This window comes from Marmota flaviventris, chromosome 3 (genome assembly GCF_047511675.1).
Source record: "Marmota flaviventris isolate mMarFla1 chromosome 3, mMarFla1.hap1, whole genome shotgun sequence".
Taxonomy (NCBI): domain Eukaryota; kingdom Metazoa; phylum Chordata; class Mammalia; order Rodentia; family Sciuridae; genus Marmota; species Marmota flaviventris.
This window is the reverse complement of record NC_092500.1, coordinates 78380148-78401571: the sequence shown is the minus strand read 5'-3', so window position 1 is coordinate 78401571 and position 21424 is coordinate 78380148. Positions and strand designations below refer to the sequence as shown.

At 36.9% G+C, this 21424-nt stretch overlaps 2 protein-coding genes across 9 annotated transcripts in view; one reads left to right on the top strand and one right to left on the bottom strand.

Annotated features, from left to right (window-relative positions):
- Dnm1l (dynamin 1 like) overlaps window positions 1-5721 on the top strand; it is a 58971-nt gene extending 53250 nt beyond the window's left edge. For all 7 annotated transcript variants that reach the window (XM_027934112.2, XM_027934111.2, XM_027934110.3 and 4 more), the window contains 4 exons: window positions 1569-1745; window positions 1861-1970; window positions 3413-3572; window positions 3849-5721. In XM_027934112.2, the coding sequence (XP_027789913.1) occupies window positions 1569-1745; window positions 1861-1970; window positions 3413-3572; window positions 3849-3905 (504 nt within the window). In that variant the 3' untranslated portion in view covers window positions 3906-5721. The remainder of the gene's footprint in view (window positions 1-1568; window positions 1746-1860; window positions 1971-3412; window positions 3573-3848) is intronic.
- A 1446-nt stretch (window positions 5722-7167) lies between these two features.
- Window positions 7168-16412, bottom strand: Yars2 (tyrosyl-tRNA synthetase 2). Of its 2 annotated transcripts, XM_027934163.2 has the most exons (5): window positions 15612-16412; window positions 14625-14792; window positions 9992-10147; window positions 9509-9679; window positions 7168-7489 (listed from the first exon to the last, which is right to left on the bottom strand). In XM_027934163.2, the coding sequence occupies exons 1-5, from the start codon at window positions 16391-16393 to the stop codon at window positions 7330-7332; spliced, it is 1437 nt and encodes a 478-aa protein (XP_027789964.1). In that variant the 5' UTR covers window positions 16394-16412; the 3' UTR covers window positions 7168-7329. The 2 variants fall into 2 exon arrangements, with proteins under 2 accessions (XP_027789964.1, XP_071466085.1); XM_071609984.1 differs by lacking the exon at window positions 9509-9679.
- Between the last annotated feature and the right edge of the window lie 5012 nt (window positions 16413-21424).

Sequence of the window (21424 nt, the reverse complement as noted above, 5' to 3'; positions counted from 1 at the left end):
ATTTCCTCTTTAAAAGGTTCTGAGATCTGTTCAAGACTAATGGATAATCTCCTCTAATGCTGCTCATGCTTCCCAATTGTGTGTTCTTTTTACTCAAAATATATAGCTTATAAAGATGTGCTTCGACAGCTTAAGCAAATTTAAAACAAACGAGGACTGTGAGAGTTTGAGACTACTGTTAATCCTTGATAACCATTTTAGTGGAAAATTAGATAACATGTAAATTATTCAGAACCATTCCTATTTCTTGTTTTTCTGCTTTTTAGTTCCCTTCCTTACTTACTAGCCAGATTTAAAGTTCTCTCAGCCACTGTGTTAATATTAACAGATCATTGAAATTATTGCACAAGTTTTATTTCATTCATGCCACTGCATTCATGGAATGTGCTCATTTTCCTTATAATTTCATTTGACTTATCATTCTTGTTTCTTTAGCAAGCACTAAAATATAATTGCTCATTTTACAATTGTATGTATAATTTAAATTTGTATAACTTAAGCCCTCACTTAGAAATAACTCACTTTATGGGCTGGGGTTGTGGCTCAGTGGTAGAGTGCTTGCCCAGAATGTGTGAGGCACTGGGTTTCTCAGCACCACATATAAATAAATGAATAAAATAAAGATCCATTAACATCTAAAAAAAGAAGAAGAAAGAAAGAAAGAACTCACTTTAACATACTAGAGACAGATTTTGGCCAGTGTTAATTTAGAACAGTACTTGAAACTGCCATTTTTGTAACTACCATAACACTCTGCTGCTAAATTTATATAATCAACTTTTAAATCCTAATATCTTAGTATTTTAAAAAATCTCTGAAATGCTGATGACTCATGCTTTTTTCATTAAGTCATTTTTCCCAGGCTACAATGTTGCAGAAGCAGCTGTATTTAATAAGAGCAGTAGATTTCTTTCAGGGGATCTTTTCTCAGGAGGGTAGATGTTGAGGGAGCTTACAGTGTTTCAGTTATTCCACAATTTAGGCAGCTTGAAGTGACTATCAACCTAAGATAAAGAATTTCTACTTTTACCTCGTGGTGTTTTGGGTGACTATTAGGAATGTAAACCAATTTTGAGAAATTATAAACTCTTCAAGTTTGGAGACATCAGTTCATAGAGCTTTAGGTGAGGTCATAGATTGACAGTGTTTTAAGATGACTTCGAAGAGATAACACAGGGTAGCACTTCTGTTTTCTGTATATGCTTTTAATAAGTAGTTTTATTTTTTAAGGGCAACATATACTTTTTCCACAGTCTAGTATTAGAGGGGTGGGAGAAGGAAATTTTTGAAAAGACAGCAAATGATAAAGAAGAAAAAGGGAACTAAATAGGTCCTAAATTGGTCAAGGCTTTGAAAACAAGTTTAAAACAGAACTTGTTATTCTGTTCTCTTATTCAGTAGCTCAGGTTTCTAGTTATATGCTACCCATCATCTCTCTCTGACTCTCTTTATCTGGAGTTTTCCAGACGGATGCTGGATATGTGTTCTTGACTACTATCAAAGAAAGTAGACTTTGTTAATGTCAAATATGATATGGTTGGTATAGGTTTTGGAACATGTTTTTTCAGGCTGCACCTGGAAGTGGTGGGGTCGGAGATGGTGCTCAAGAACCAACAACAGGCAACTGGCGAGGAATGTTGAAAACTTCAAAAGCAGAAGAGTTATTAGCTGAAGAAAAATCAAAACCAATTCCAATTATGCCAGCCAGTCCACAAAAAGGCCATGCTGTCAATCTGCTGGATGTGGTAAGCCATGAGAATTTGGTTTAGGTGACCAAATTAGTAGGCAGACACTCCAGAGATAAAAGGAAGTAGTAAGTCTCAAAACGTTTTAGTAATATTTCCCCCTTACCCCATTTAGCCGGTTCCTGTTGCACGAAAACTATCTGCCCGTGAACAGCGAGACTGTGAAGTTATTGAACGACTCATCAAATCATATTTTCTTATTGTCAGAAAGAATATTCAAGACAGGTTAGTGTTTACTTAATATAAATTACAGACTGTAATACCACTGAATGAGTTCATCACCTGTTTTGAAAATATATGTATTTTAAAAATTTTAAGTTAGCTTTTTAAAAAATATTTTAAAATTGTTGGACCCTTATTTATTTGTATGTGGTGCTTAGAATCAAACCCAGTGCCTCACACATGCTAAGCAAGCTATAACCACTGAGCTATAACCTGAGCCCTAGGTTAGCTTTTTATCCTAAGTCAAATGGATTCTCTGATAGACATTGAGTAACTATTGCAGCAAGATTTAGATAGTCTAACATAGACTGACCTGATGTTATCAGAAAACGCTATTAATAGATATTCTTTTGTGGCATTCATTGCCACATTGTTATTTTAAAAGTTTTTTTCCTAAATTTAATGTTGTAGCTTCATTAATTATTTGATTTGATTCTCTGAAATACCAAAACAAACCTCTTTGGGAAATATATTTTTTCATTCTAATTCAGAATGCTTTTTCTTGTGTTCACTGCCTAATGTTGTTTCTTTGGTGTTGCATGTGATGTTGTTTCATGCAGTAATAGAGAGAGGAAAATCATTTAGCTTTGTCTATTAGAAAATATTCTGTATGTAATTTGTGGGAATCTGTAGGAGGTAAGAGAAATCTGTACAGAGGAATAAAAAGCCAAATAACCTGGTAATTCAAAAATCGAAAGTAATGATTTTATCTGTAAAATCAGTTATCTTTTTACCTATAGAATCTTTTAACTTATAGCTTGTGGTAGAAATAATTATTTTACATTGTAGATTGAACAAAATTCCAAAAAGGCCCTACTTTTGTTTCTCTGATTGTCCCTATCTTCTACAGAGGTCTTTGTTATTTTTAAGAATTTAAATACCATAAAATTGACTGTTTAAGTGTACTTTACAGTGATTTTTAACATATTCAGAAAGGTATATGATGCTAACCACTACTTCTATAACATTTTCATTAACCCATAAAGAAATCCTGTACCTAATAGCAGTGACTTCTCACCCCCAAACCACTGACTTAACATCTCTATGGATTTGTCTATTCTAGACATTTCATATATGTGGTCTTTTGTGTCTGGTCTCTTTTCACTTATCACATGTTTTAAGGTTCTTCTACAGTGTATCATGAATCAATACTTAATTCCTTTTTACGGCTGATTAATACTAGGTTATATGGAGATACCATATTTTATGTTTCCATTCATCAGTTTGAGATATGAGTTTTTCACACTTTTTAGATATTGTGAATAATGACAGATGAAAAAACATAAAATACCAAGAATTATGTCTGTTCTTATGTTTGATTATAATTATGCAAAAATTTTAAGGGTAATTATGCATTAAGGAAATATTCTGAGGCCAGAATCTAAGTCAAAGTTTTTAGAAGTAGAATTTTTACCCAGAGTTCATAATGTGGTTTTGTTTTGCAGTGTGCCAAAAGCAGTAATGCATTTTTTGGTTAATCATGTGAAAGATACTCTTCAGAGTGAGTTAGTAGGACAACTGTATAAATCATCTTTATTGGATGATCTTCTGACTGAATCTGAGGACATGGCACAGCGTAGGAAAGAAGCAGCTGATATGCTAAAGGTAGGTATTTCAAGTTTTTTCAATTTTTTTTTTTTACTTAGATTGTAGATATACTCATTCATATAGTATAAAATACATTCTGATCCTTAGATATATAGTTTTATATTATAACTGGGTTTTTTGTTGGTGGTCCTTAAATAGATTCAAATTCCAGAAGAGGTATTAGTAAAAATCTACATAAAAAGTGGAGCAGTTTCTCTACAAAGTTCAGATTAACATCTAAATATTAATGTAAATTCAATAAGCATTTTAAAGTTTTTATTTCTTTTAATGCAGGCATTACAAGGAGCCAGTCAAATTATTGCTGAAATCCGAGAGACTCATCTCTGGTGAAGAGAACTATGTAACACTGAGACTGTTGACTCGAAACCTGCTAGTTACTGCCTACTTGAGTAGAATTTTATTTATGAACTCCTGTGTATTGCAATGGTATGAATCTGCTCATGTGAAGATTGGCTATACACTGAAAAGTATACTCTGCATCACCGAACAAATCACATTTAATCCAAATAATAAATGGCTGTTTCTAAAGTTTCACAGTATATGTATATATACACACACACATATACATCTCCCTCTCTCTCTCAACAGTTTCATTTGAACTAACTGTTGGTGTTCTAGTTGTACAAAGCAGTTTGTCTGTGGATAAAGATGACCCATGTAGTCTCTGTTAGTAGTCTTAAAGCTGCTGCAATAGTTCTTCAAGAAGAAAGCAGAAGACATTTCGTGAGACTTATAATGCATGCACTGTATAAACTGACCTGGCTTTGAAAGATGTGGGTTGGCAAGTTCCTCACTGTATTCCACCTGTCCTTCAATTTAGTTTTAAAAAAATCTATGCAGCCTTTGTTGTTAATAAGAAAGCTGAATGCATAAGAGGATCTGGAATACTGATAAAGATGCAGGGTACATACTGTGCAGTCACATAGCCCTTCCTCTTCTGGGTCCACATTGTCCAGTGCATTAAACATTAAAATTAGACCTGAAAACTAATTCTCTGCATTGAAACCATGCAGACTTAAATTACTTCATTGACTCAGTAATGATGGCCAGTTCCTTAAAGTTTCAGAAGAGCCAATGACAATAAAATTACCCTTAGTTTGCAAATATAGTAATAGTAATTTAGATATATCTTTTAAATGGGACATTGACATCAGGATTCAAAATTCACTAAAAAAATAGACTGATTTTAAGTCCCACTTCAATTTGTTGGTAATAGGTACTTTTGCTCCATACCAACAAAATATATTAGAATAGTGATATGTAAATCTGACGGAACTTTGTTAAAGAAAAACATCTAGACACACCTACTTCTAAAGGAATATAGGATATTAAATTGCATTCAGGGGGTGAGAGTGAGGTTTACAACTTGGTGAAAGTTGGCCAGGTGATTCTTGGCATGAGCTACAACATTAAAACCTTCAAGATATGTAGAAATGTCTACTCCATCTCTAACAGATTACACAGTCAGTAAAAGTTATATTGCAAATATTAAACTTTCTTTTCGGGTTATGACCAAATATTTGTGAAGGATTACTGGCAGGAAAGATATGGTATGTTAACTTATGGTACCCATTTACTGAGAAACAACAGGCTTGCAACTGATGGATCCCATACACATATAAAACAATTAAAATCAGTCTGAAATATGGTACTACTTTGAATCTGTTTACAGTACCAGCTTGACAGTGGATGCATGCTCCCAAAATGTTAGCACATTCAAAAACAAAATCACTCTTGTCACCATTGAACATCAGTTTTGAAATTATAGCCACCCATGATTTTTTTTTTTTTTTTTTCCAGAGAGATCAGATGACTATCATTGTAGCCTTTGAATTTGTAAGGGAAAACAATTACAATGCACCTTTCTCCAGCACAGATTTTAAACTGAAAATGTTAGCTTTAAAAACATGCTATGGTAATGCACTTGCTAGTACTACACATTTTGTATAAAGAAAAAAAGAGGCAAGAAACTTTTGGAAAGAAGCAAGTCTTCCTTTGTTGGCCCTTAAACTGAGAGAGGTTTCTGAAGTGTGGAGATGATCTCTGGCATATTTATAAACGATACCTGTATGTTTTTGCTGTGTAAATAAAATTGCTGGTATGAAATGATATTTAAAAAGTTTGTCAATAAATGAATTCTTTCTAATTTGTCTCAGAGACAGGTTTAACTATAGCTTTTTAACATCTAAATCTACTTTAGAACCCAACAGTACAACTTACATTGTAATTAAGGTTTTATGACTTTCCTATTAGTCTCTCACAATCACTGTTATATCTCCATTTCTTCATTTGTGCACCAAGTAATCCAGGTAGTGGATAGCTGGAATCTGAACACGAAAGCCAAGCTTTGTGGCATGTAAGGTTTTCAGAATTCTGATCATTTTGTGTGTTTCCCTTGATCCTCGTAGAAATGATTTTTCAGATGTGGAAACAGTTCTGGAGAATTAATATGTCTAATGTATGCAGAGCTGAACTCAGTCCGGATTCCAAATTTCCAAATCCAAGTTTGACCTGAAAATTTCCCTTACCTGGATATCTTGATGTTCTCACATGATTACATTTTTGGTGAAATATTTACATTATTTTACTTGCTTGGTTTTATAAGATTTCTGTTTACTTAAGTTATAATCTACCTGGGAACAGATTAATCTAACTGGAGACACAGGAGGCTGTGGCAGGAGGATCGCCAAATTCAAACCCAGCTGCAGCCATGTGGCAAGGCCCTAAACAACTCAGGGAGACTCTGTCTCTAAAAAATGTAAAAAAGGGTTGGAGATGTGGCTGGGTGGTTAAGCATCCTTGGGTTCAATCCCTGGTACAAAAAAGAAAAAAACAAAAAAAGAAATGCTACCCTTAGGAATCCACTGACAAAAGAAAGAAGGCTGTGAATAAATAATACTGAAACCATAAGCAAGGGACTGGAACACTGAAATAGAAACTTTCTGGAAAGTCAAGTATTGATTTTTGTGTGTTTTTTTTTTTTTTTGAGAAGAACTTGTAAGTAATTTATAATGTTAGCTATGGCCTCATCTAACATTTCTCTTTTTCTAAGGAGAACTCTGCTTCTTAACAAAAAAGCCAGAAAATTATGTTTCCAATAGGTTTTCCATTTCTAAAAGGACACCAGAGATACTGCTAGTTTTATAACAACTATGTAATACTAATGGGATCAGTGCTCAGTTCCTGACATAAAAGTATCACAATTCTTTTGTTCACTCTTTTTTTTTCTTTGGTACCAGGGATTGAACTCAGGGGCACTTAATCACTGAGCAACATCCCCAGCCCTTTTTTGTGTTTTATTTAGACACAGGTTCTCACTGAGTTGCTTAGGGCCTTGCTAATTTGCTGAGGCTGGGTTTGAACTCTCAATCCTCCTGCCTCTGCCTCCCGAGCTTCTGGGATTACAAGTATGCACCACCATATCCAGTTTTTGTTCATTCTTATCACTCCAAAGCAGAGCAAGAAAGATGGGGACATAGAAAAGGCACCATTTAAGTTTTTTGTAAAGCAGAATTTTTAAAATATTAATCCTGGAAATCATGGTTTTCTGTAGTGGTCCTTAATGTTTGTGCCATCAGGAAATAAACCATCATTAAATAAACAACTTATTTATTAACCAATCTATAAAATAATTAAATTACTCACATTGTGAGGTCTAATATATATTCCATTCTCTGTTTTTTGTTCTGAAGCCAACCTTTCATGTTTTGAGAATGAATGATGGGTAAGTCTGAACAACCAAAAGGATTTTTCATCATAACTGAAGCCATTTTATAATGTAGAAATTCCTTTTTCCTATTTTAAGTAAGGAAAGTCCATTCTTGAGAATATGTTGTCCAACAACTAAAACACACTCGGGATTTGTTACTTGTCGATGATTTATACTGACTCCACCTTCTGTTATCATTCGATACCTAAAAATAGAAACATTTAGTAACTAGAGAGATCAATCACTGTTGACCTCTCCCCCAAAAAAGATACATCACTATTTCACTTAAATTTCAGAAGCTCTTTAAGTTTAACCATTTAGCACTGAATTTTTTTACACTTCATGTTCATTTGATTTGACTCTGCCTCCCTTTAATGACCTTCAAAAGAAGCAAATAATAGGCAAAACAGTAGGTTTCTTGTTTCATGGATAGAGAGGTAGGTTATTTCATAGCTTTTCACAGAACTATCCAGTTTGATAGTGCCTTTAAAAATTAAGATGAACAGGAATGGAGATTCATTTTCTGGATAGCCTGCTACCCACCTTTCTTTAGGGAAAAAAGTCAGAAAAGAAACTTCCAAAAGAGAGACAGCAATGGTGCTTTAATAAACTACCTCAGACACAAGACAACTACAGGGCAACCTACAAAAGTGTTTAGGAAACTTGCTTATAAAATCGGGGCAAGGGTTGTGGCTCAATGGTAAAGTACTTGCCTAGCACGCCTGAGGCACTAGGTTCAATCCCCAGCATCACATTAAAAAACTAACAAAGGTAATGTGTCCATCTATAACTAAAAAAAGAGAAAAAAATCCTTACAAATTACATTCTGAGACAGCAAAAAATAGTAAATTGTTTAAAAGGAAAAACTTTATTTCCTTTTATTTTAAAAATAAAGAGGCTAGAAAGAGGGTCTTGAAAGTATGAAAGAAAGGCAAAAGTTTTTTCTCATAATTAACTACTATATGGCATTTTATAAAACTCAACGAAAAAGGACTTTATAAGACAGTTCTTTCTTTTAAAGGAAGTATTATTTTAGGCTGTTTCCAGATCATGTACCATGTTCATATTAATTAATTCAATTTAATTCAATTAATTAATTTAATTAAAGCCATTCATTATGAAATGGATATCAAGAGCTGAGATAGCCTCCCTCTTTTTCTCTAGTAAACAAATACACAGATTGACCCTAGTTAGTTTATACAATATAAAAATACAAATGAATATTACTTAGAACCCTGGCTAAATTAAGGTTACCTAAGTAGGAGTAAAACTTTCAGTATCAGCAAATACACCATACAAAAGAATAAATGCTTCCAGAGTGAAGAAAATTCTTAAAAACAGAAGAGTATGTACATAGAGTATGTATGTATATGATACTACCATCAAACTCAATGTATATTAAATAAACTAGTATATTAGACAATGGTGAAATTTGGGGCTCAAGGATAGAGGCAAATAATCCAAAACAACTGAAAGAGCAAGTATCAAATATAACAAATGTCACTCGTAACCATGAGCTGATAACTATTTGACTTCTGCTCGAAGTCATGAAGATGAAGCACTCCAGGTCTTATGACTAATGCTTTCCTTCTACATTTCCTTCCTCAATTTTGAATGAACAAGTGTCAATTATATGCCAAATTACTTCTTGTGGAGCCAAGTATTATTCCTTAATAGTATGGGGTAACTGAAATTTAAAATATTCTACCCACTTCCTGAATAAGAAAAATGCAATTCCCAAGGAGAATATTATATAGTTTATATTACCAGCCTCATGAAATTCTATCCTGTACTTATTTCATTTTAAGAAATTCAACTAATATTTTAAATAGGTTGGGAAACTTCTACTGTTCCCCAAAATAATGAGGATCAGAATATGAGAGGGGTTGTATGAATTTAATCACTTCTCAAATTGTAACCGTGTCCCTAAGCTGACTAATCCTAGTGCATTTACTAAACAAGGCAGTCCCTCCAACACAAGATCTCCCATGCTGAAAAACTGACTTAACAAGAGACAAGTATAGAGTACTGTACTTCACAGAAAAATGTATGGTATTTTCATAAATACTCAGTTTTTATCTTATTCTTGGATCAACCTAACTTCTATAAGGAATGAAATGCCATTCAAGCATTGTTGGGGAAACACCCTCTCTGGGAACACATCCTACAGAATGTCACATTTAACCATGAATTAACTGTGAATCAAAAAATTAAATAACCTTACCCTCGGGGACCATCTGGAATGGCATTTGCTTTGCGGCATGTATCTAGGACACTTGTTCCAGGGTCAAGAACTAATTCAGAAAATGAAGCTTCTTTAAACAACTCTTTTAACTCTTGATCCGACATGACCTCTAGTGCATCTATACTACTATGATAAAGGGCTTGTGTACACCTGAAAAAAACATTTAAAAGCCACATCATGTAAGTGCTTAACCAAATACATATTCTAATACTCATTACTCCAATAATGGAGTGTCCACTATGTTGCAAACAACAAGTTTTTCAAACAGCAGCATCTATCATGTATAATTCATAAACTTCATGCAAGATAATCTTTCCAATAAAGAGGGACGATTTTAAATACTTAAGTCAAATGACAATCCTTGTCAGTGATAAATGACAAGATAACTGTAAAATAGCTCTAAATTTTCTCAAGTTTATCAGATAAATAACTTTGTGAGGTGTTAATTATTCCAAAGGCTACCTTTTAGCAGAATCCAGTCCTTCTCGTCCATGAACAAGCTTTGTTACTTCTGCAGCAAGTCGTTTCTGAGCACTCCGCTTTTCTGGTTCTTTGACATGCAGCTGCATAATATGGTCAATTTCCGGAAGAGGCAGAAAAGTGAAGAGTTTCAGGTACCTTTAGGACAAGAAATTCAGTGTTACACTTACATCACACACTTAATTTTTCTTTCCAGTTCCCTTATTCTTTAAAGAATACTTTGCTTGGGCTGGGGTTGTAGCTCAGTGGTAGATCACCTGCCTAGCATGTGTGAGGTAATGGGTTCACTCCTCAGCAACACATAAAAATAAATAAAGGTATTGTGTCCATAAAAAATAAAACATTCGGGCTGGGGTTGTGGCTCAGAGGTACAGCACATGCACGAGACCCTGGGTTCGATCTTCAGCACCACATTAAAAAAAAAAAAAAAGTGAAATAAAGGTATTGTGTTCAACTACAACTAAAAAACATTAAAAAAAATAAAGCATTAAAAAAATACCTTGCTTTCTTTTAAATTATTTCTAAATATGAAAATAAATGTTCAGAAATGTACTAAAAGTAATAATAGATATTTATGCATACACCAGTGGGACTGAAGAAATAATACTATTTTGCCATATTTGTTTTGATCTTTTTCTTCTTTTTAATACTAGGAATTGAACCCAGAGGCACTCTTACCACTGAATTTCATCCCCAATCCTTTTTAATTTTGAGGCAGAATATCACTAAGTTGCCCAGGCTGGCCTTGAACTTGTGATTTTCCTGCTTCAGCTGCCCCAATCGCTGCGATTATAGGAATGTGCTATGCCTGGCTCTATCTTTACTTTTTAAAAGGAATAAAATGATATAGATCTAAATGAAGTTTCCAGCCCCATAACATTTCCTTCCTTGCCCTCAGAGATAACTACTAATCTAAACTTATGTTTATCATTCCCAAGCATGTTTTTATACTTTTGCTTATGTGTATGAATCCACAAAGTATTGTATAAACACATAAATGACATAGTATCATTAAATAAATGATATTAATAATATCATTCTTATATGTATCCTCTTATTTAACCTTTTTCTTTGGTGAAATATAACACATAATAAACATTAATTGCAAACATATAGCTAATGGATCACTATACAGCGAACATCTACATAGCCATCACTTTGATTAATAACAACACTGCCTCTACCTAATGAAGTCCAAATATTTCAAAGTAACGAATCTGCTTTTAATGATAATCACTTTTCTTTTAACATCTCAGTAGGCCTCCTTAAACAGCATCATTTAGTTCCCCCCGCCCTTTTCTTTTTTAAGCTGGGGTCTTGCTAGGTTGCCCAGGGTGGCCTCAAATTCCTGGGCTCACGTGATCCACCTGCCTCAGCTTCCTGAATGTGTATGACTACAAATATGCCATTGTGTCCAGCAAGCTTTGCCTCATTTTAAGACTATATGAATTAATGTAATTCTGCAACCTGTACACTCAGAAAAATGAGAAATTATATCCCATCTGACTCAAATGTATGATATGTCAAGATCATTGTGCTGTTATGTAACTAATTAAAACAAATTAAAAAAAGAATACTGAGAAAACTACTCAGATGCAAAAAAAAAAAAAAAAAGACTATGAATGAATGAAATATAGAATGTATTTTTGTGTTTGGCTACTTTGGCAACTAAGTTTAGGAGATTCATGCAATGATGTTACATGTACTACATCCCATGCTATTAATACCCCATAATACATTTACTTATTCTGTTCTGAGTATTTGTGTTATTTCTATTTTTGGACAAATGCTAATACTGCATCTCTGAATATCCTCATTTATTTCTCTCACATGTGCACTAACTTCTGTTGGGTATGTACCCAGCAGAGGAAATGCTGGATTATAGCTTACTTACACATTCAATTTCTCTTTCTAAAGCGGCTCTAAAATTTATTCTTCCACCACCATGGAACATTTTCACCAACTTGTTATGATTTGGATGTAGGGTCCCCCAAAAAGCTCACGTGTGAGACAATTCGAGAGGGTTCAAAAAAGGATTGGATTGTGACAGCCTTAACCTAATCAGTGAATTAATCACCTGATGGGATTGGTAATTGAAAGCAGGTAGGGTGTGGCTGGAGGAGGTGGGGTACTCGGTGCATGGCTTTGGGGTATATATTTGTATCTGGTGAGTGGAGTCTGTCTCTCTGCTTTCTGATCATCATATGAGGTGGTTCCCTCTGCCACACTTTCCCGCCCTTATGAACAGCCTTATTTCCAGCACTGAGGAATGAAGCCAGCTTTCTACGGACTAAAATCTCTGAAACTGTGTGCCTTCAAATAAACTTTTCTTCCCTAAAATTGTTCTGGTCAGATTTTCTTAGTCACAGCAGTCAAAAAGCTGACTAAAACACCAACACTTGGTATTGCTAACTCTCATGGTTAGCCATCATAGAGGGTAAATAAATGTACCTCATTGCGCTTTCATCTTGCAGTTTTCTTCTTAAGGCTGAGGGTTTTTTTTTATGCTTTTGGCCTTTTGGAGAGGAACTTTGTGAAGTGCCTATTCAAGTCTCTATTTTTCTGCTGAGTTCTTTTTCTCATTGGCTTTGAGAAATTATTTTTAAAAAATATTTATTTTTTAGCTTTAGGTGGACACAGTATATTTTATTTTTATATGGTGCTAAGGATTGAACCCAGCGCCTCATGCATGCTAGGCGAGCACTCTACCACTGAGCCACATTTCCAGCCCTTTTGAGAAATTACAAGGTCATCAAGTACATATACTAAAAATAACTTCTCCTACTGATTATGGTGACTTTTGCTGAACAGCAGATCTTTATATTCTAATTTAGTCTGATTTATCAATCTTTTCCTTTTATGTCCCACTTAAGATCTTTCCCTATCCCAAACTCATGAAGCTACTTTTCTATTTCTAAGAGTTTTACTGTTTTGTCTTTTATCATAGAGTTACATTTATAATCTATATAGAATTGACTTTCGTATGCAATATAAGGTTGTTTCATTTTTTTTTCACATCTAATTATTCAAACAATATTTACCGAAAAGACTGTCTTACTCCATTCTCTGCAGTGCAACCTTTGTTAGAAATATGCTAGTCTTTATTCTCTAATTCATCCCATTGGACTCTTTTCTTAACCTTACATTTAAACTTATACTTCAAAGTCATTTTTAGAAATAATAAGTGAGTTTAGTAGGGTTGTCAGATACAAAATTAATATATAGAAATTAAGCTGTCAGGGACAGTGGTGCACACCTCTAATCCCAGCTACTCAGGAGGATTGCCAAGTCTGAGGTCAGCCCAGGCAACTCAGTGAGAATGTCAAAATAAAAACAAAAAAAGGATTGGTGATGTAGCTTGGTTGTAGAACACCCTGGGTTCAATCTTCAGTACTGGGTAGAAAAAAAAAAAAAAAAAAACCCAAGAGAAAAAAAAAACCAATTGTTTTCCTATATATCAGAACAAAATAGAAAGTAAATTTTTCAAAAAATATCATTTTTCCCCCCTGCAGTGATGGGGATTGAACCCAGGGCTTCACACACGCTAGGCAAGCACTACTCTGCCACTGAGCTACATAAGTAGCCTAATATACCAGGTTTTTTTTTCCTTAATATCTTTATTATTTATTTATTTATATGTGGTGCTGAGGATTGAACCCAGCGCCTTGCACATGCTAGGCCAGCGCTCTACCGCTGAGCCACAACCCCAGCCCCTAATATATCAGTTTTTGATACATTAAAACACTAGGACTCTATCATCAAGCATGCTAAGAATAAATCTAAAGAAAAAAATACACTTAGTTATTATAAATTTGCAATAAGTCATGACATCTTCCACTCTGTTTTTCAAAATTGTCTTGGCCAATCTTTTGTCCTTTTTATTTCCAGGAAAATCTTGAAATTAGTTTGTCAAGTTTCCTATAAAAGCCTGCTTATATATGATTGGGGCTGCAATGAACATACAGATCAAACTGAGAACTGATATCTTCTTATATTATGAATATGGTATAACTCTCAATTTATGTAGATCTTCTTTATTTTGCTCAATAATGTTTTCTGATATTCTTCAGAAGAGTCTTAAACATTTTAAAAGAATTACTTCCTAAATTATTTTAAAGATACAATATTTTTATTTTCTCTTTGTTGCAGGTATATTTGCTTTCTCATACTCTTCCAAGAGTATAATGCAATGTGAATTAATGAGAAAAATCACTTTAAACGTGTTTATGTTACATTCAAGAAGGAAACTGTTTTATCTTTTATCATAGAATTATACCTATGAGATGAACAACAGAAAAATAAGCATAGTCAAATTTAAAATCAAAGGAGGGGGAAAAAAAAGTAGAACATTCAAGGAATAAACTCCTTGCTAGATACAGATAAAAGTAACTTGGCTGTAAGTTTTCTAGTCAACCACTGTGGTTGTCTGTTTTAATTAACAAAAAGTGTCTAAAACATAGTTAAAATTAGAGTTCTAAAATGTAATGGTTTATGCCTTAAATAAAAATCTAAGTAAAAAATTCCAAGGAACTCTAAAGGGTATACTGGAATTCGAAGAATAAAATTATATGAGCTTATGACATTAGTTTTTCTCAGCCAACTATTAAGAACTCACCTTTCAACAGAATCATCTTGCAGTCTCACAAAGAATTGATATAATTCAAATGGAGATGTCTTATCTCTGTTTAGCCAAACAGCATTGCCAGCAGACTTTCCCAGCTTTGCTCCAGTTGTATTTGTAATTAAAGGAACAGTGATTCCAAATACATCTTCTCCAGTCAACCTATACATAAAGACAAACTTCATGATTTGCTTCAAGCACAAGTAGTGGTAGGCCACCACTATTCACCCTTCACATTTCAGCCTGGTTACTTACTTGCTCCAAGAAAATGTGACCTAAATCTGTATTATTTTCTCTGTTATATATTGTGACAGCACTCACCCTTCATTTGCATTTATCATTTTGTCATCCTGGGACAACTGCACGTGTAACTTGAGCAAGCCAAGGAAGTGATTTTGAAAGGTCAGGAGGAAAGACAGAAAGCTGGGTGAAGGGGAGTCAGGAGGAGGCACTCACTAAAGGGGTTGCTTAAAGGGGCGTTTAAATGAGTTTTTCTCAGTAGGACATGGGCTAGCTCTATACTTCATCTTCCTCAAAAAGAGAAAGTCATTAAAATCTGCATTACTTGGCAAATATTTGGAGTTGCAAAAAGAAATATTATGAGATGCCAACTGGAGACTAGAACTAGTTTCATGGAGAGTAAGAACTAAAGCAAAATCTGGGGCCCAGTTACCGAAGCCAACAAAATAATTTTCTCAAACTAAAAACAGGGCGATTTAAGTGAAACAGTCCCAATTTGAATCTTGAGTAGAGGTCTATTTCCTCTTAAGTTCCGGAATACGCCTCCAGCTCTTAATACTCTTAATTCAGCCCTTTAGTTCTCAATTGCCAGTGTCATGAACCCCCTTATAGATCCTTAATAAGGATAAAAACCAATAAGGGCTTGAATGAAGGGCAGCATTCCACCATTCTAGTCATGAATTACAGGGTGCTAATGTGTAAAGGTAGTTCCTGGATTTCTGAGGATCTAAAGGCGCTTACTTGTGGATAAACTCGTATCCAGACACGATGTTGCCCAGCTGATCAGACCCACCCAGCTGGACCCGGCATCCATAACGCTGGAACAGGTAATAGAAGTCATAGGCCTGGAGCACCTGGTAAAAGAACTCGGCCAAGCTCATGCCCTCGGGGCTCTGGAGTCGCGTCTGCACGCTCAGTCTGCTCAGCAGCGTGCCCATTCGGAAGTGGCCACCCACAGCTGCCAGGAAGTCGACCAGGTGCTGCTTCTGGTACCAGGCCGAGTTGTCCAACACCGTGAAGCTGCCCCAGGTCCGCCCATCAGTGAAGAGCTGCTGGTGATTAGCCGCCAGGGCCTCAAGCCCGAGGCGGAGGGCGCGAGCGTTGGCTCCTACGCGCTCCGCATCCAGCGCCTCGCGCTCTTTGGTTCGGCCGCTGGGGTCTCCCAGGCGCGCGGTGGCGCCTCCCACCAGCGCGATCACGTTGTGGCCCGCTCGCTGGAAGTGAAACAGGCTCAACAGCGCTAGCAGGTGTCCCACGTGGAGCGAGTCCCCCGTGGGGTCGAAGCCACAGTAGATAGTCTGAGGAGAGTAGCCCGCCGCGCTACGGTCGAACAGCTGTGGGAGCTCTAGCTTCGTACCCCTCTCGGGGAAGAAGTCCTTAAACAGACCCCGAGCCTTCTGCGCCGCTAGTAAACCCTGAGCGCCCGAGTGGGCCTTGCGCAGCCCCAGAGCCAAAACTCCTGACAAGCCTGGGGTCCCAGACCACCAGCACCGGGAAAAGCACCGCAACATGGGCGCCGCCATCTTGGCGGCGGCACGAAGGGAATGCTGGGCTCTAAGAGGCCCGCCACGCCCCTCAGTGCCCGCCTTTAGCAGCGCCTGTAGTGTTTTTCTGCGCATGCTCGGGAAGGGCGGGAGGTGGTTACTTAGTTACGGAACCTGCATTCTGGCAGTCCCTGGAGTTCTGATTATATCCATTCCAGCTTGTTGGCTTCAAGTGTTCACTAAAATGTAATTTCCTCATTTTCCATGTGGATATGTTTATAATAATAGTTCCAAACTCACAGCCCTGTTGTGAGGATTAAGGACTAAAGCACTGGGCACCTAGCACTCTACAAAACGTTAACTTTGTAAAAAGTTGTGCTGCGCAAATTCTTTGAAACCTTGGTTCTCTGTAGAAACCTGCTCAGGAGTTGTGAAAAGTTAGGAGCTGATTTAACTTCATGGGGAGATGGAGTTGGCGTTGAGACTTCATCTCACAGTACCGATTCCCTAAGTGGGTGAGCTCCTCAGCCCCCGGCGTTCTCTAGTTTCTCCTGCAGGTGGCAGCCTCGTCCATGGTACGAAAGAAAAGTGAGCACAGTAAGTGAAATGCACAACTCCTTGCTTATTTATTTATTTAACCACAGCTGGGCACCGCCCTGCAGGAGTGGATTCAAATTACTAATCACATCACCTCAGCATGGCAGGTGCCGCTCACCAGGGACAGGGTTCTAACTAGCAGCGGGCTGGCAGGTGATCCACTCCAAATCCCTTTTTAGAATCTGATCTTCAGGACCATTTTCAATACGAACTATCTTAGGGTGGGTTCCCAGGACTACAAGTTGGAGATTTGTATGCCGGAGGATTACTGTGTCCTTTTGTGAGCACCACCTGTAATGGAGCGAGGGAAGCAGGTCTGGCAGAGAGAGAGGACGTACTGTGAACAGTTGGCAACGGAGAACTCAGATGATTCCGTGAAGGCTCTGGAGCTGGGATTTCCAAGTTATACGAATTGAAGCAATCGGTAGAAATTATGCCGTCTTATTTTCTAGTCATTAGAGGTGGAATGACCCTGGGGAGGAGACAAAACCGTGGCAAGTGGAGGGCCATCTGCAGAAAAGGGCTCAGCTGTGAGTCATCAGCAACCGACAGTCCCAGCAGCTGCAGGGATTGAGTGCCTCCTCCTGGGGCAGGGATCTGGACCAAGCCCCAAACCATTCCCCGCAAGACCTTTCAATTTCTTAATATTAAGTCATTTAAATAAATAAAATCTTATTTTAATAATTAGTTTCTTTGCATGTGTAATTATCAATGAATTGAATTTCTCATTATCAATAGTAACTTCAATAGGATTTTAAGGTACTCATTTAACAAGTAGTATAACATGAGCCCTGTTGCTGAAGAAAATAATCAATGTGTTTTTTCATGTTGCTATTCAAAATATCTTAAAATTCACAATCATAACCTGTTGCATCCACAATCTTTATGTCCCATCAAATTGATAAGGGACTGATTTCAATATGCATAGCAGGAAATTCTTCTGAGCACCTAGCAGATACTAGGCTTAGTACCTAACAAAAGGGAAGATTTGGACGTTTTTCCAGGGGACTTATTCTTGAGGCTTCTGGTCAATATGACACATCCCTATCTGTGGCTTTTTAAGGTGTGTTAGCAATTTTATACCAGAAAGTATGACTTCACATTGTGGTCTTCTCAAATGGCTTCAGTGTTGCTAGTATTCTTTTTTCTTTTTATTTTTTATTTGTTCTTTTTAGATGTACATGGCAGTATAGTGTATTATGACATATTCTGCATACATGGAGTATACCGTCTTTTAATTTGCAGTTGTACATGATGTGGGGTTTCACTGGCTGTGTATTCATATATGAACAGGAAAGTTATGTTGCTATTATTCGTGAAACCCACACTGTAAATCGTAAAGACTCTTCCCACACAGCCCATTCTCACCTGTAAAACAATTGCTTCCCTTTCATTTCATACTAATGCCAGGAAATTCCTCTCTGTTGGGTTGAACAAGGGAAAGAAGCTTTTACTATCCAGGCTCACTACACCCCTAAATGTCTTAGAATATGAAATCAGTAATGTTTATCCTTACAAAAAAGACTAAATTCTATTAAAAATATAAATTCATGTAAGCCTAGTGCTTTGAAATCTAGTCTATGTCCTTTGAAGTGGCTCTAATGCTTTTTGAGCAGGTGATTATCTTAACATCCAAACATTTTATACAAGAGATTTAATTTAAGCTGTCAGTTGCAGGAGGATAATTAGATAAAGAAGAAAAAAACATGTCTGCTTGTGCATTTCCTTTCTGTATTAGAGTTTAGAGAAGCATACAACTGGTGTTCTTTCTCTTAAGCTGTTTCTTTAGCCTTGGGTGCAATCTGGAGGTCTCAGAATTGCCTTAATAGTATCTTCCTGGCCCTGTGCCTAGCTGGCTTGATAATATTTTGAGATAATTAGGTTTTTTTTTTGTAATTTTCCATTTTCCAGTCTATCTATTTATGTTTGTAGCACACCAGCGTCTTTGGGAAGTTACAAGTTAGGGAGAGACGCAGAGTTAGCTGGGAACTTATTGCAGTTCTTATTTCCAAAGGTTAAAACCTAAGACAGAATAAAATCTGAGGAATAAACTTAGAAAAGCAGAAGAGAAAGAAATGGGTTCTCCACTTTAAAGAGGGCCCCGACCTCTTCAGGTTAAAAGAGCCTAGGCTGTTGACCTCATTTGCCAGAGGAACTGTGTGTGTACTGTGCCCCAGACTCATAGAGGTGGCCTCCTGACACCCTGCAGGCCTGGGGCTATAGTCTCACCAACATTCCTCTGCTCTGGCTGAGGCAGGGGAGCAAGCTGAGTGCCAGCGGGAGGTCTCAGAAAACCACTGGAGGCTTGGCCAATAAGGATAGCTAATGTTATGGTTTGAATGTGTCCCCTGGAAGCTCATGTGTGAGACAATGCAAGAAGGTTTACTGGAGAAATGACTGGGTTATGAAAGACTCAACCCCATCAATGAATTAATCAATCCCATGATAGGATTAATTGAGTGGAAACTGAAGGCAGGTAGCGTGTGACGGGAGGAGGTGGGTCATTGGGGGCATGTCTGTGGGGGATATATTTTGTATTTGGCAAGTTGAGTCTCTCTTTCTGATTATCATGTAAGCTGGTTCCCTCCACCACACTCTTTAACCATGATGTTCTGCCTCACCTCGTGAGCCTGCAGTCTATGGATTGAGACCTCTGAAACTGTGAGCCCCAAAACTTCTCCTCCTCTCCAATTGTTCTTGTCAAATCTTTTAGTCATAGCAGTGAAAAAAGCTGACTAAAACAGCTAGAATGAACTGGATAGATTGAAAATAAAAGTTATTACTTCCTGGGCAACCATGATCAAATTTCAGTAAATTCCTAGAATGGGGGAGGAAATCCAGTCATAATAGAGAAGCAATTTCCAACCATTTTGGTGAATTAAAGATATGGAAGTTTATTTATTCATTTAACAAGAATTTATTGGTACTGGGGATTGAATTACTGATGACACAGTCCTTTTTATTTTTTGAGACAGGGTCTCCTTATATTGTTAAGGTTGGCCTTGAACTTGCCATCCTCCTGCTTCAGCCTCCCAAGTAGCTAGGATTACAGACATATGGGCTTCGTGCCTGACAACAAATATTTATTAAAAATATTTGATGAGTCAAGTGCTGTTTTAATGGCTTAGAACATGTTCATGACCGGAAGAAAGATTCTTCCCTCATGGAGGTGGAATTGTCCTATGAAGTTGTATTTCTCTGAGTAGTCCAGTTCTCCATTAACCACTCTCTGATCGGGGATCTTTCCCTCCCCTAATCCTTAAAGCCGAGTGAGGGAATGAGATGCCAAGGTAATGAGTCAGGAACATGCTGAGGATGGGGCTGTGGTAGAGAAATGTTTGTTGGATGGACGCGCCTTCACAAGGGTGGTGCTTGACAACTGGAGATCAAGGGCTCTGAGCCACAGAACTCAAACTATTCTTCCTCTTTCAGTCTGCAGCTGTTTCTCTTCACAATTGCTTTACTGAATCTTTCTCCTCACACTGCCTTGTCCCCAGCATGCTTGTCTTTGGCTCTGAGCTCTGTGATGACCAGTGCAATCCCCACTAGCATTTTGTTTTACAGTCTTTTTGGTCAGGAGCATCATTTAGGAGTGACTGGCAAGCAATGGAAGCAGCTCATCTATTTGCCAATGTGGTGGAAAAGCAAGCTTCCTTAGAAACCAGATCTTGGAGAGACCAGGTGTGGTTGCATTTTGAAAAGCTTAGTTAAAAAGGATAATATGTTGGGGCTGGGGATGTGGCTCAAGCGGTAGCGTGCTCGCCTGCCATGCGTGCGGCCCGAGTTCGATCCTCAGCACCACCTACAAACAAAGATGTTGTGTCTGCTGAAAACTAAAAAAAAGAAAAATAAATATTAAAAAAATTCTCTCTCTCTCTTAAAAAAAAAAAAGGATAATATCTTGTGCTGGGATTGTGGCTCTACCCTAGCACCAATGGGACCTGGGTTCGATCCTCAGCACCACATAAAAATAAAGGCATTGTATTGTGTCCATCTACACCTACAAAAAAAAAAAATAATATTTTCAATCAAAATAATTTTGGAATTTTTTCTTTCTCAAGTTACCATAGTAATTTTCTGGTCTCTGATACCATGTTCAAGCAAATCCATCAACTCAGCATTGTCCAGTTGAGGCCAAGTAAATTTACAGCTCCATTGGAGAGAGAAAACAATAAGCCAATGTTTCGTAGAACATTTCTATTTTAATTAAATTTATTTTTGTCTTTTTGTTTGTGCTGTCTTCAACATAGACTTTGTTTTTCTGCTGTAAATACTGAATGGCCAATTATTTAATAAGAAGCGAGTCTGGAAATATCTTCTAACTACCCTTCTGTAACATCAGAATGGAATCAAATGCCTTGTATTTATTTGCCTCAAGCAGAAAAGTCAAACATGACTTCCTTCATTCTCACAACAACAAATTAAAGTTTTGAGTTCTCTAAAGACCACCAAACTAGGACTCATAGATAGGGT

Coding starts and splice junctions, on each gene's coding strand:
- Yars2 (XM_027934163.2), bottom strand. CDS start 16,393: ATGGCGGCGCCCATGTTGCGGTGCTTTTCCCGGTGCTGGTGGTCTGGG. Junction 9,680..9,991: donor GGACTGGATTCTGCTAAAAG/GTAGCCTTTGGA, acceptor TGTTTTTTTCAG/GTGTACACAAGCCCTTTATC. Junction 7,490..9,508: donor ATTCCAGATGGTCCCCGAGG/GTAAGGTTATTT, acceptor TTCTATTTTTAG/GTATCGAATGATAACAGAAG.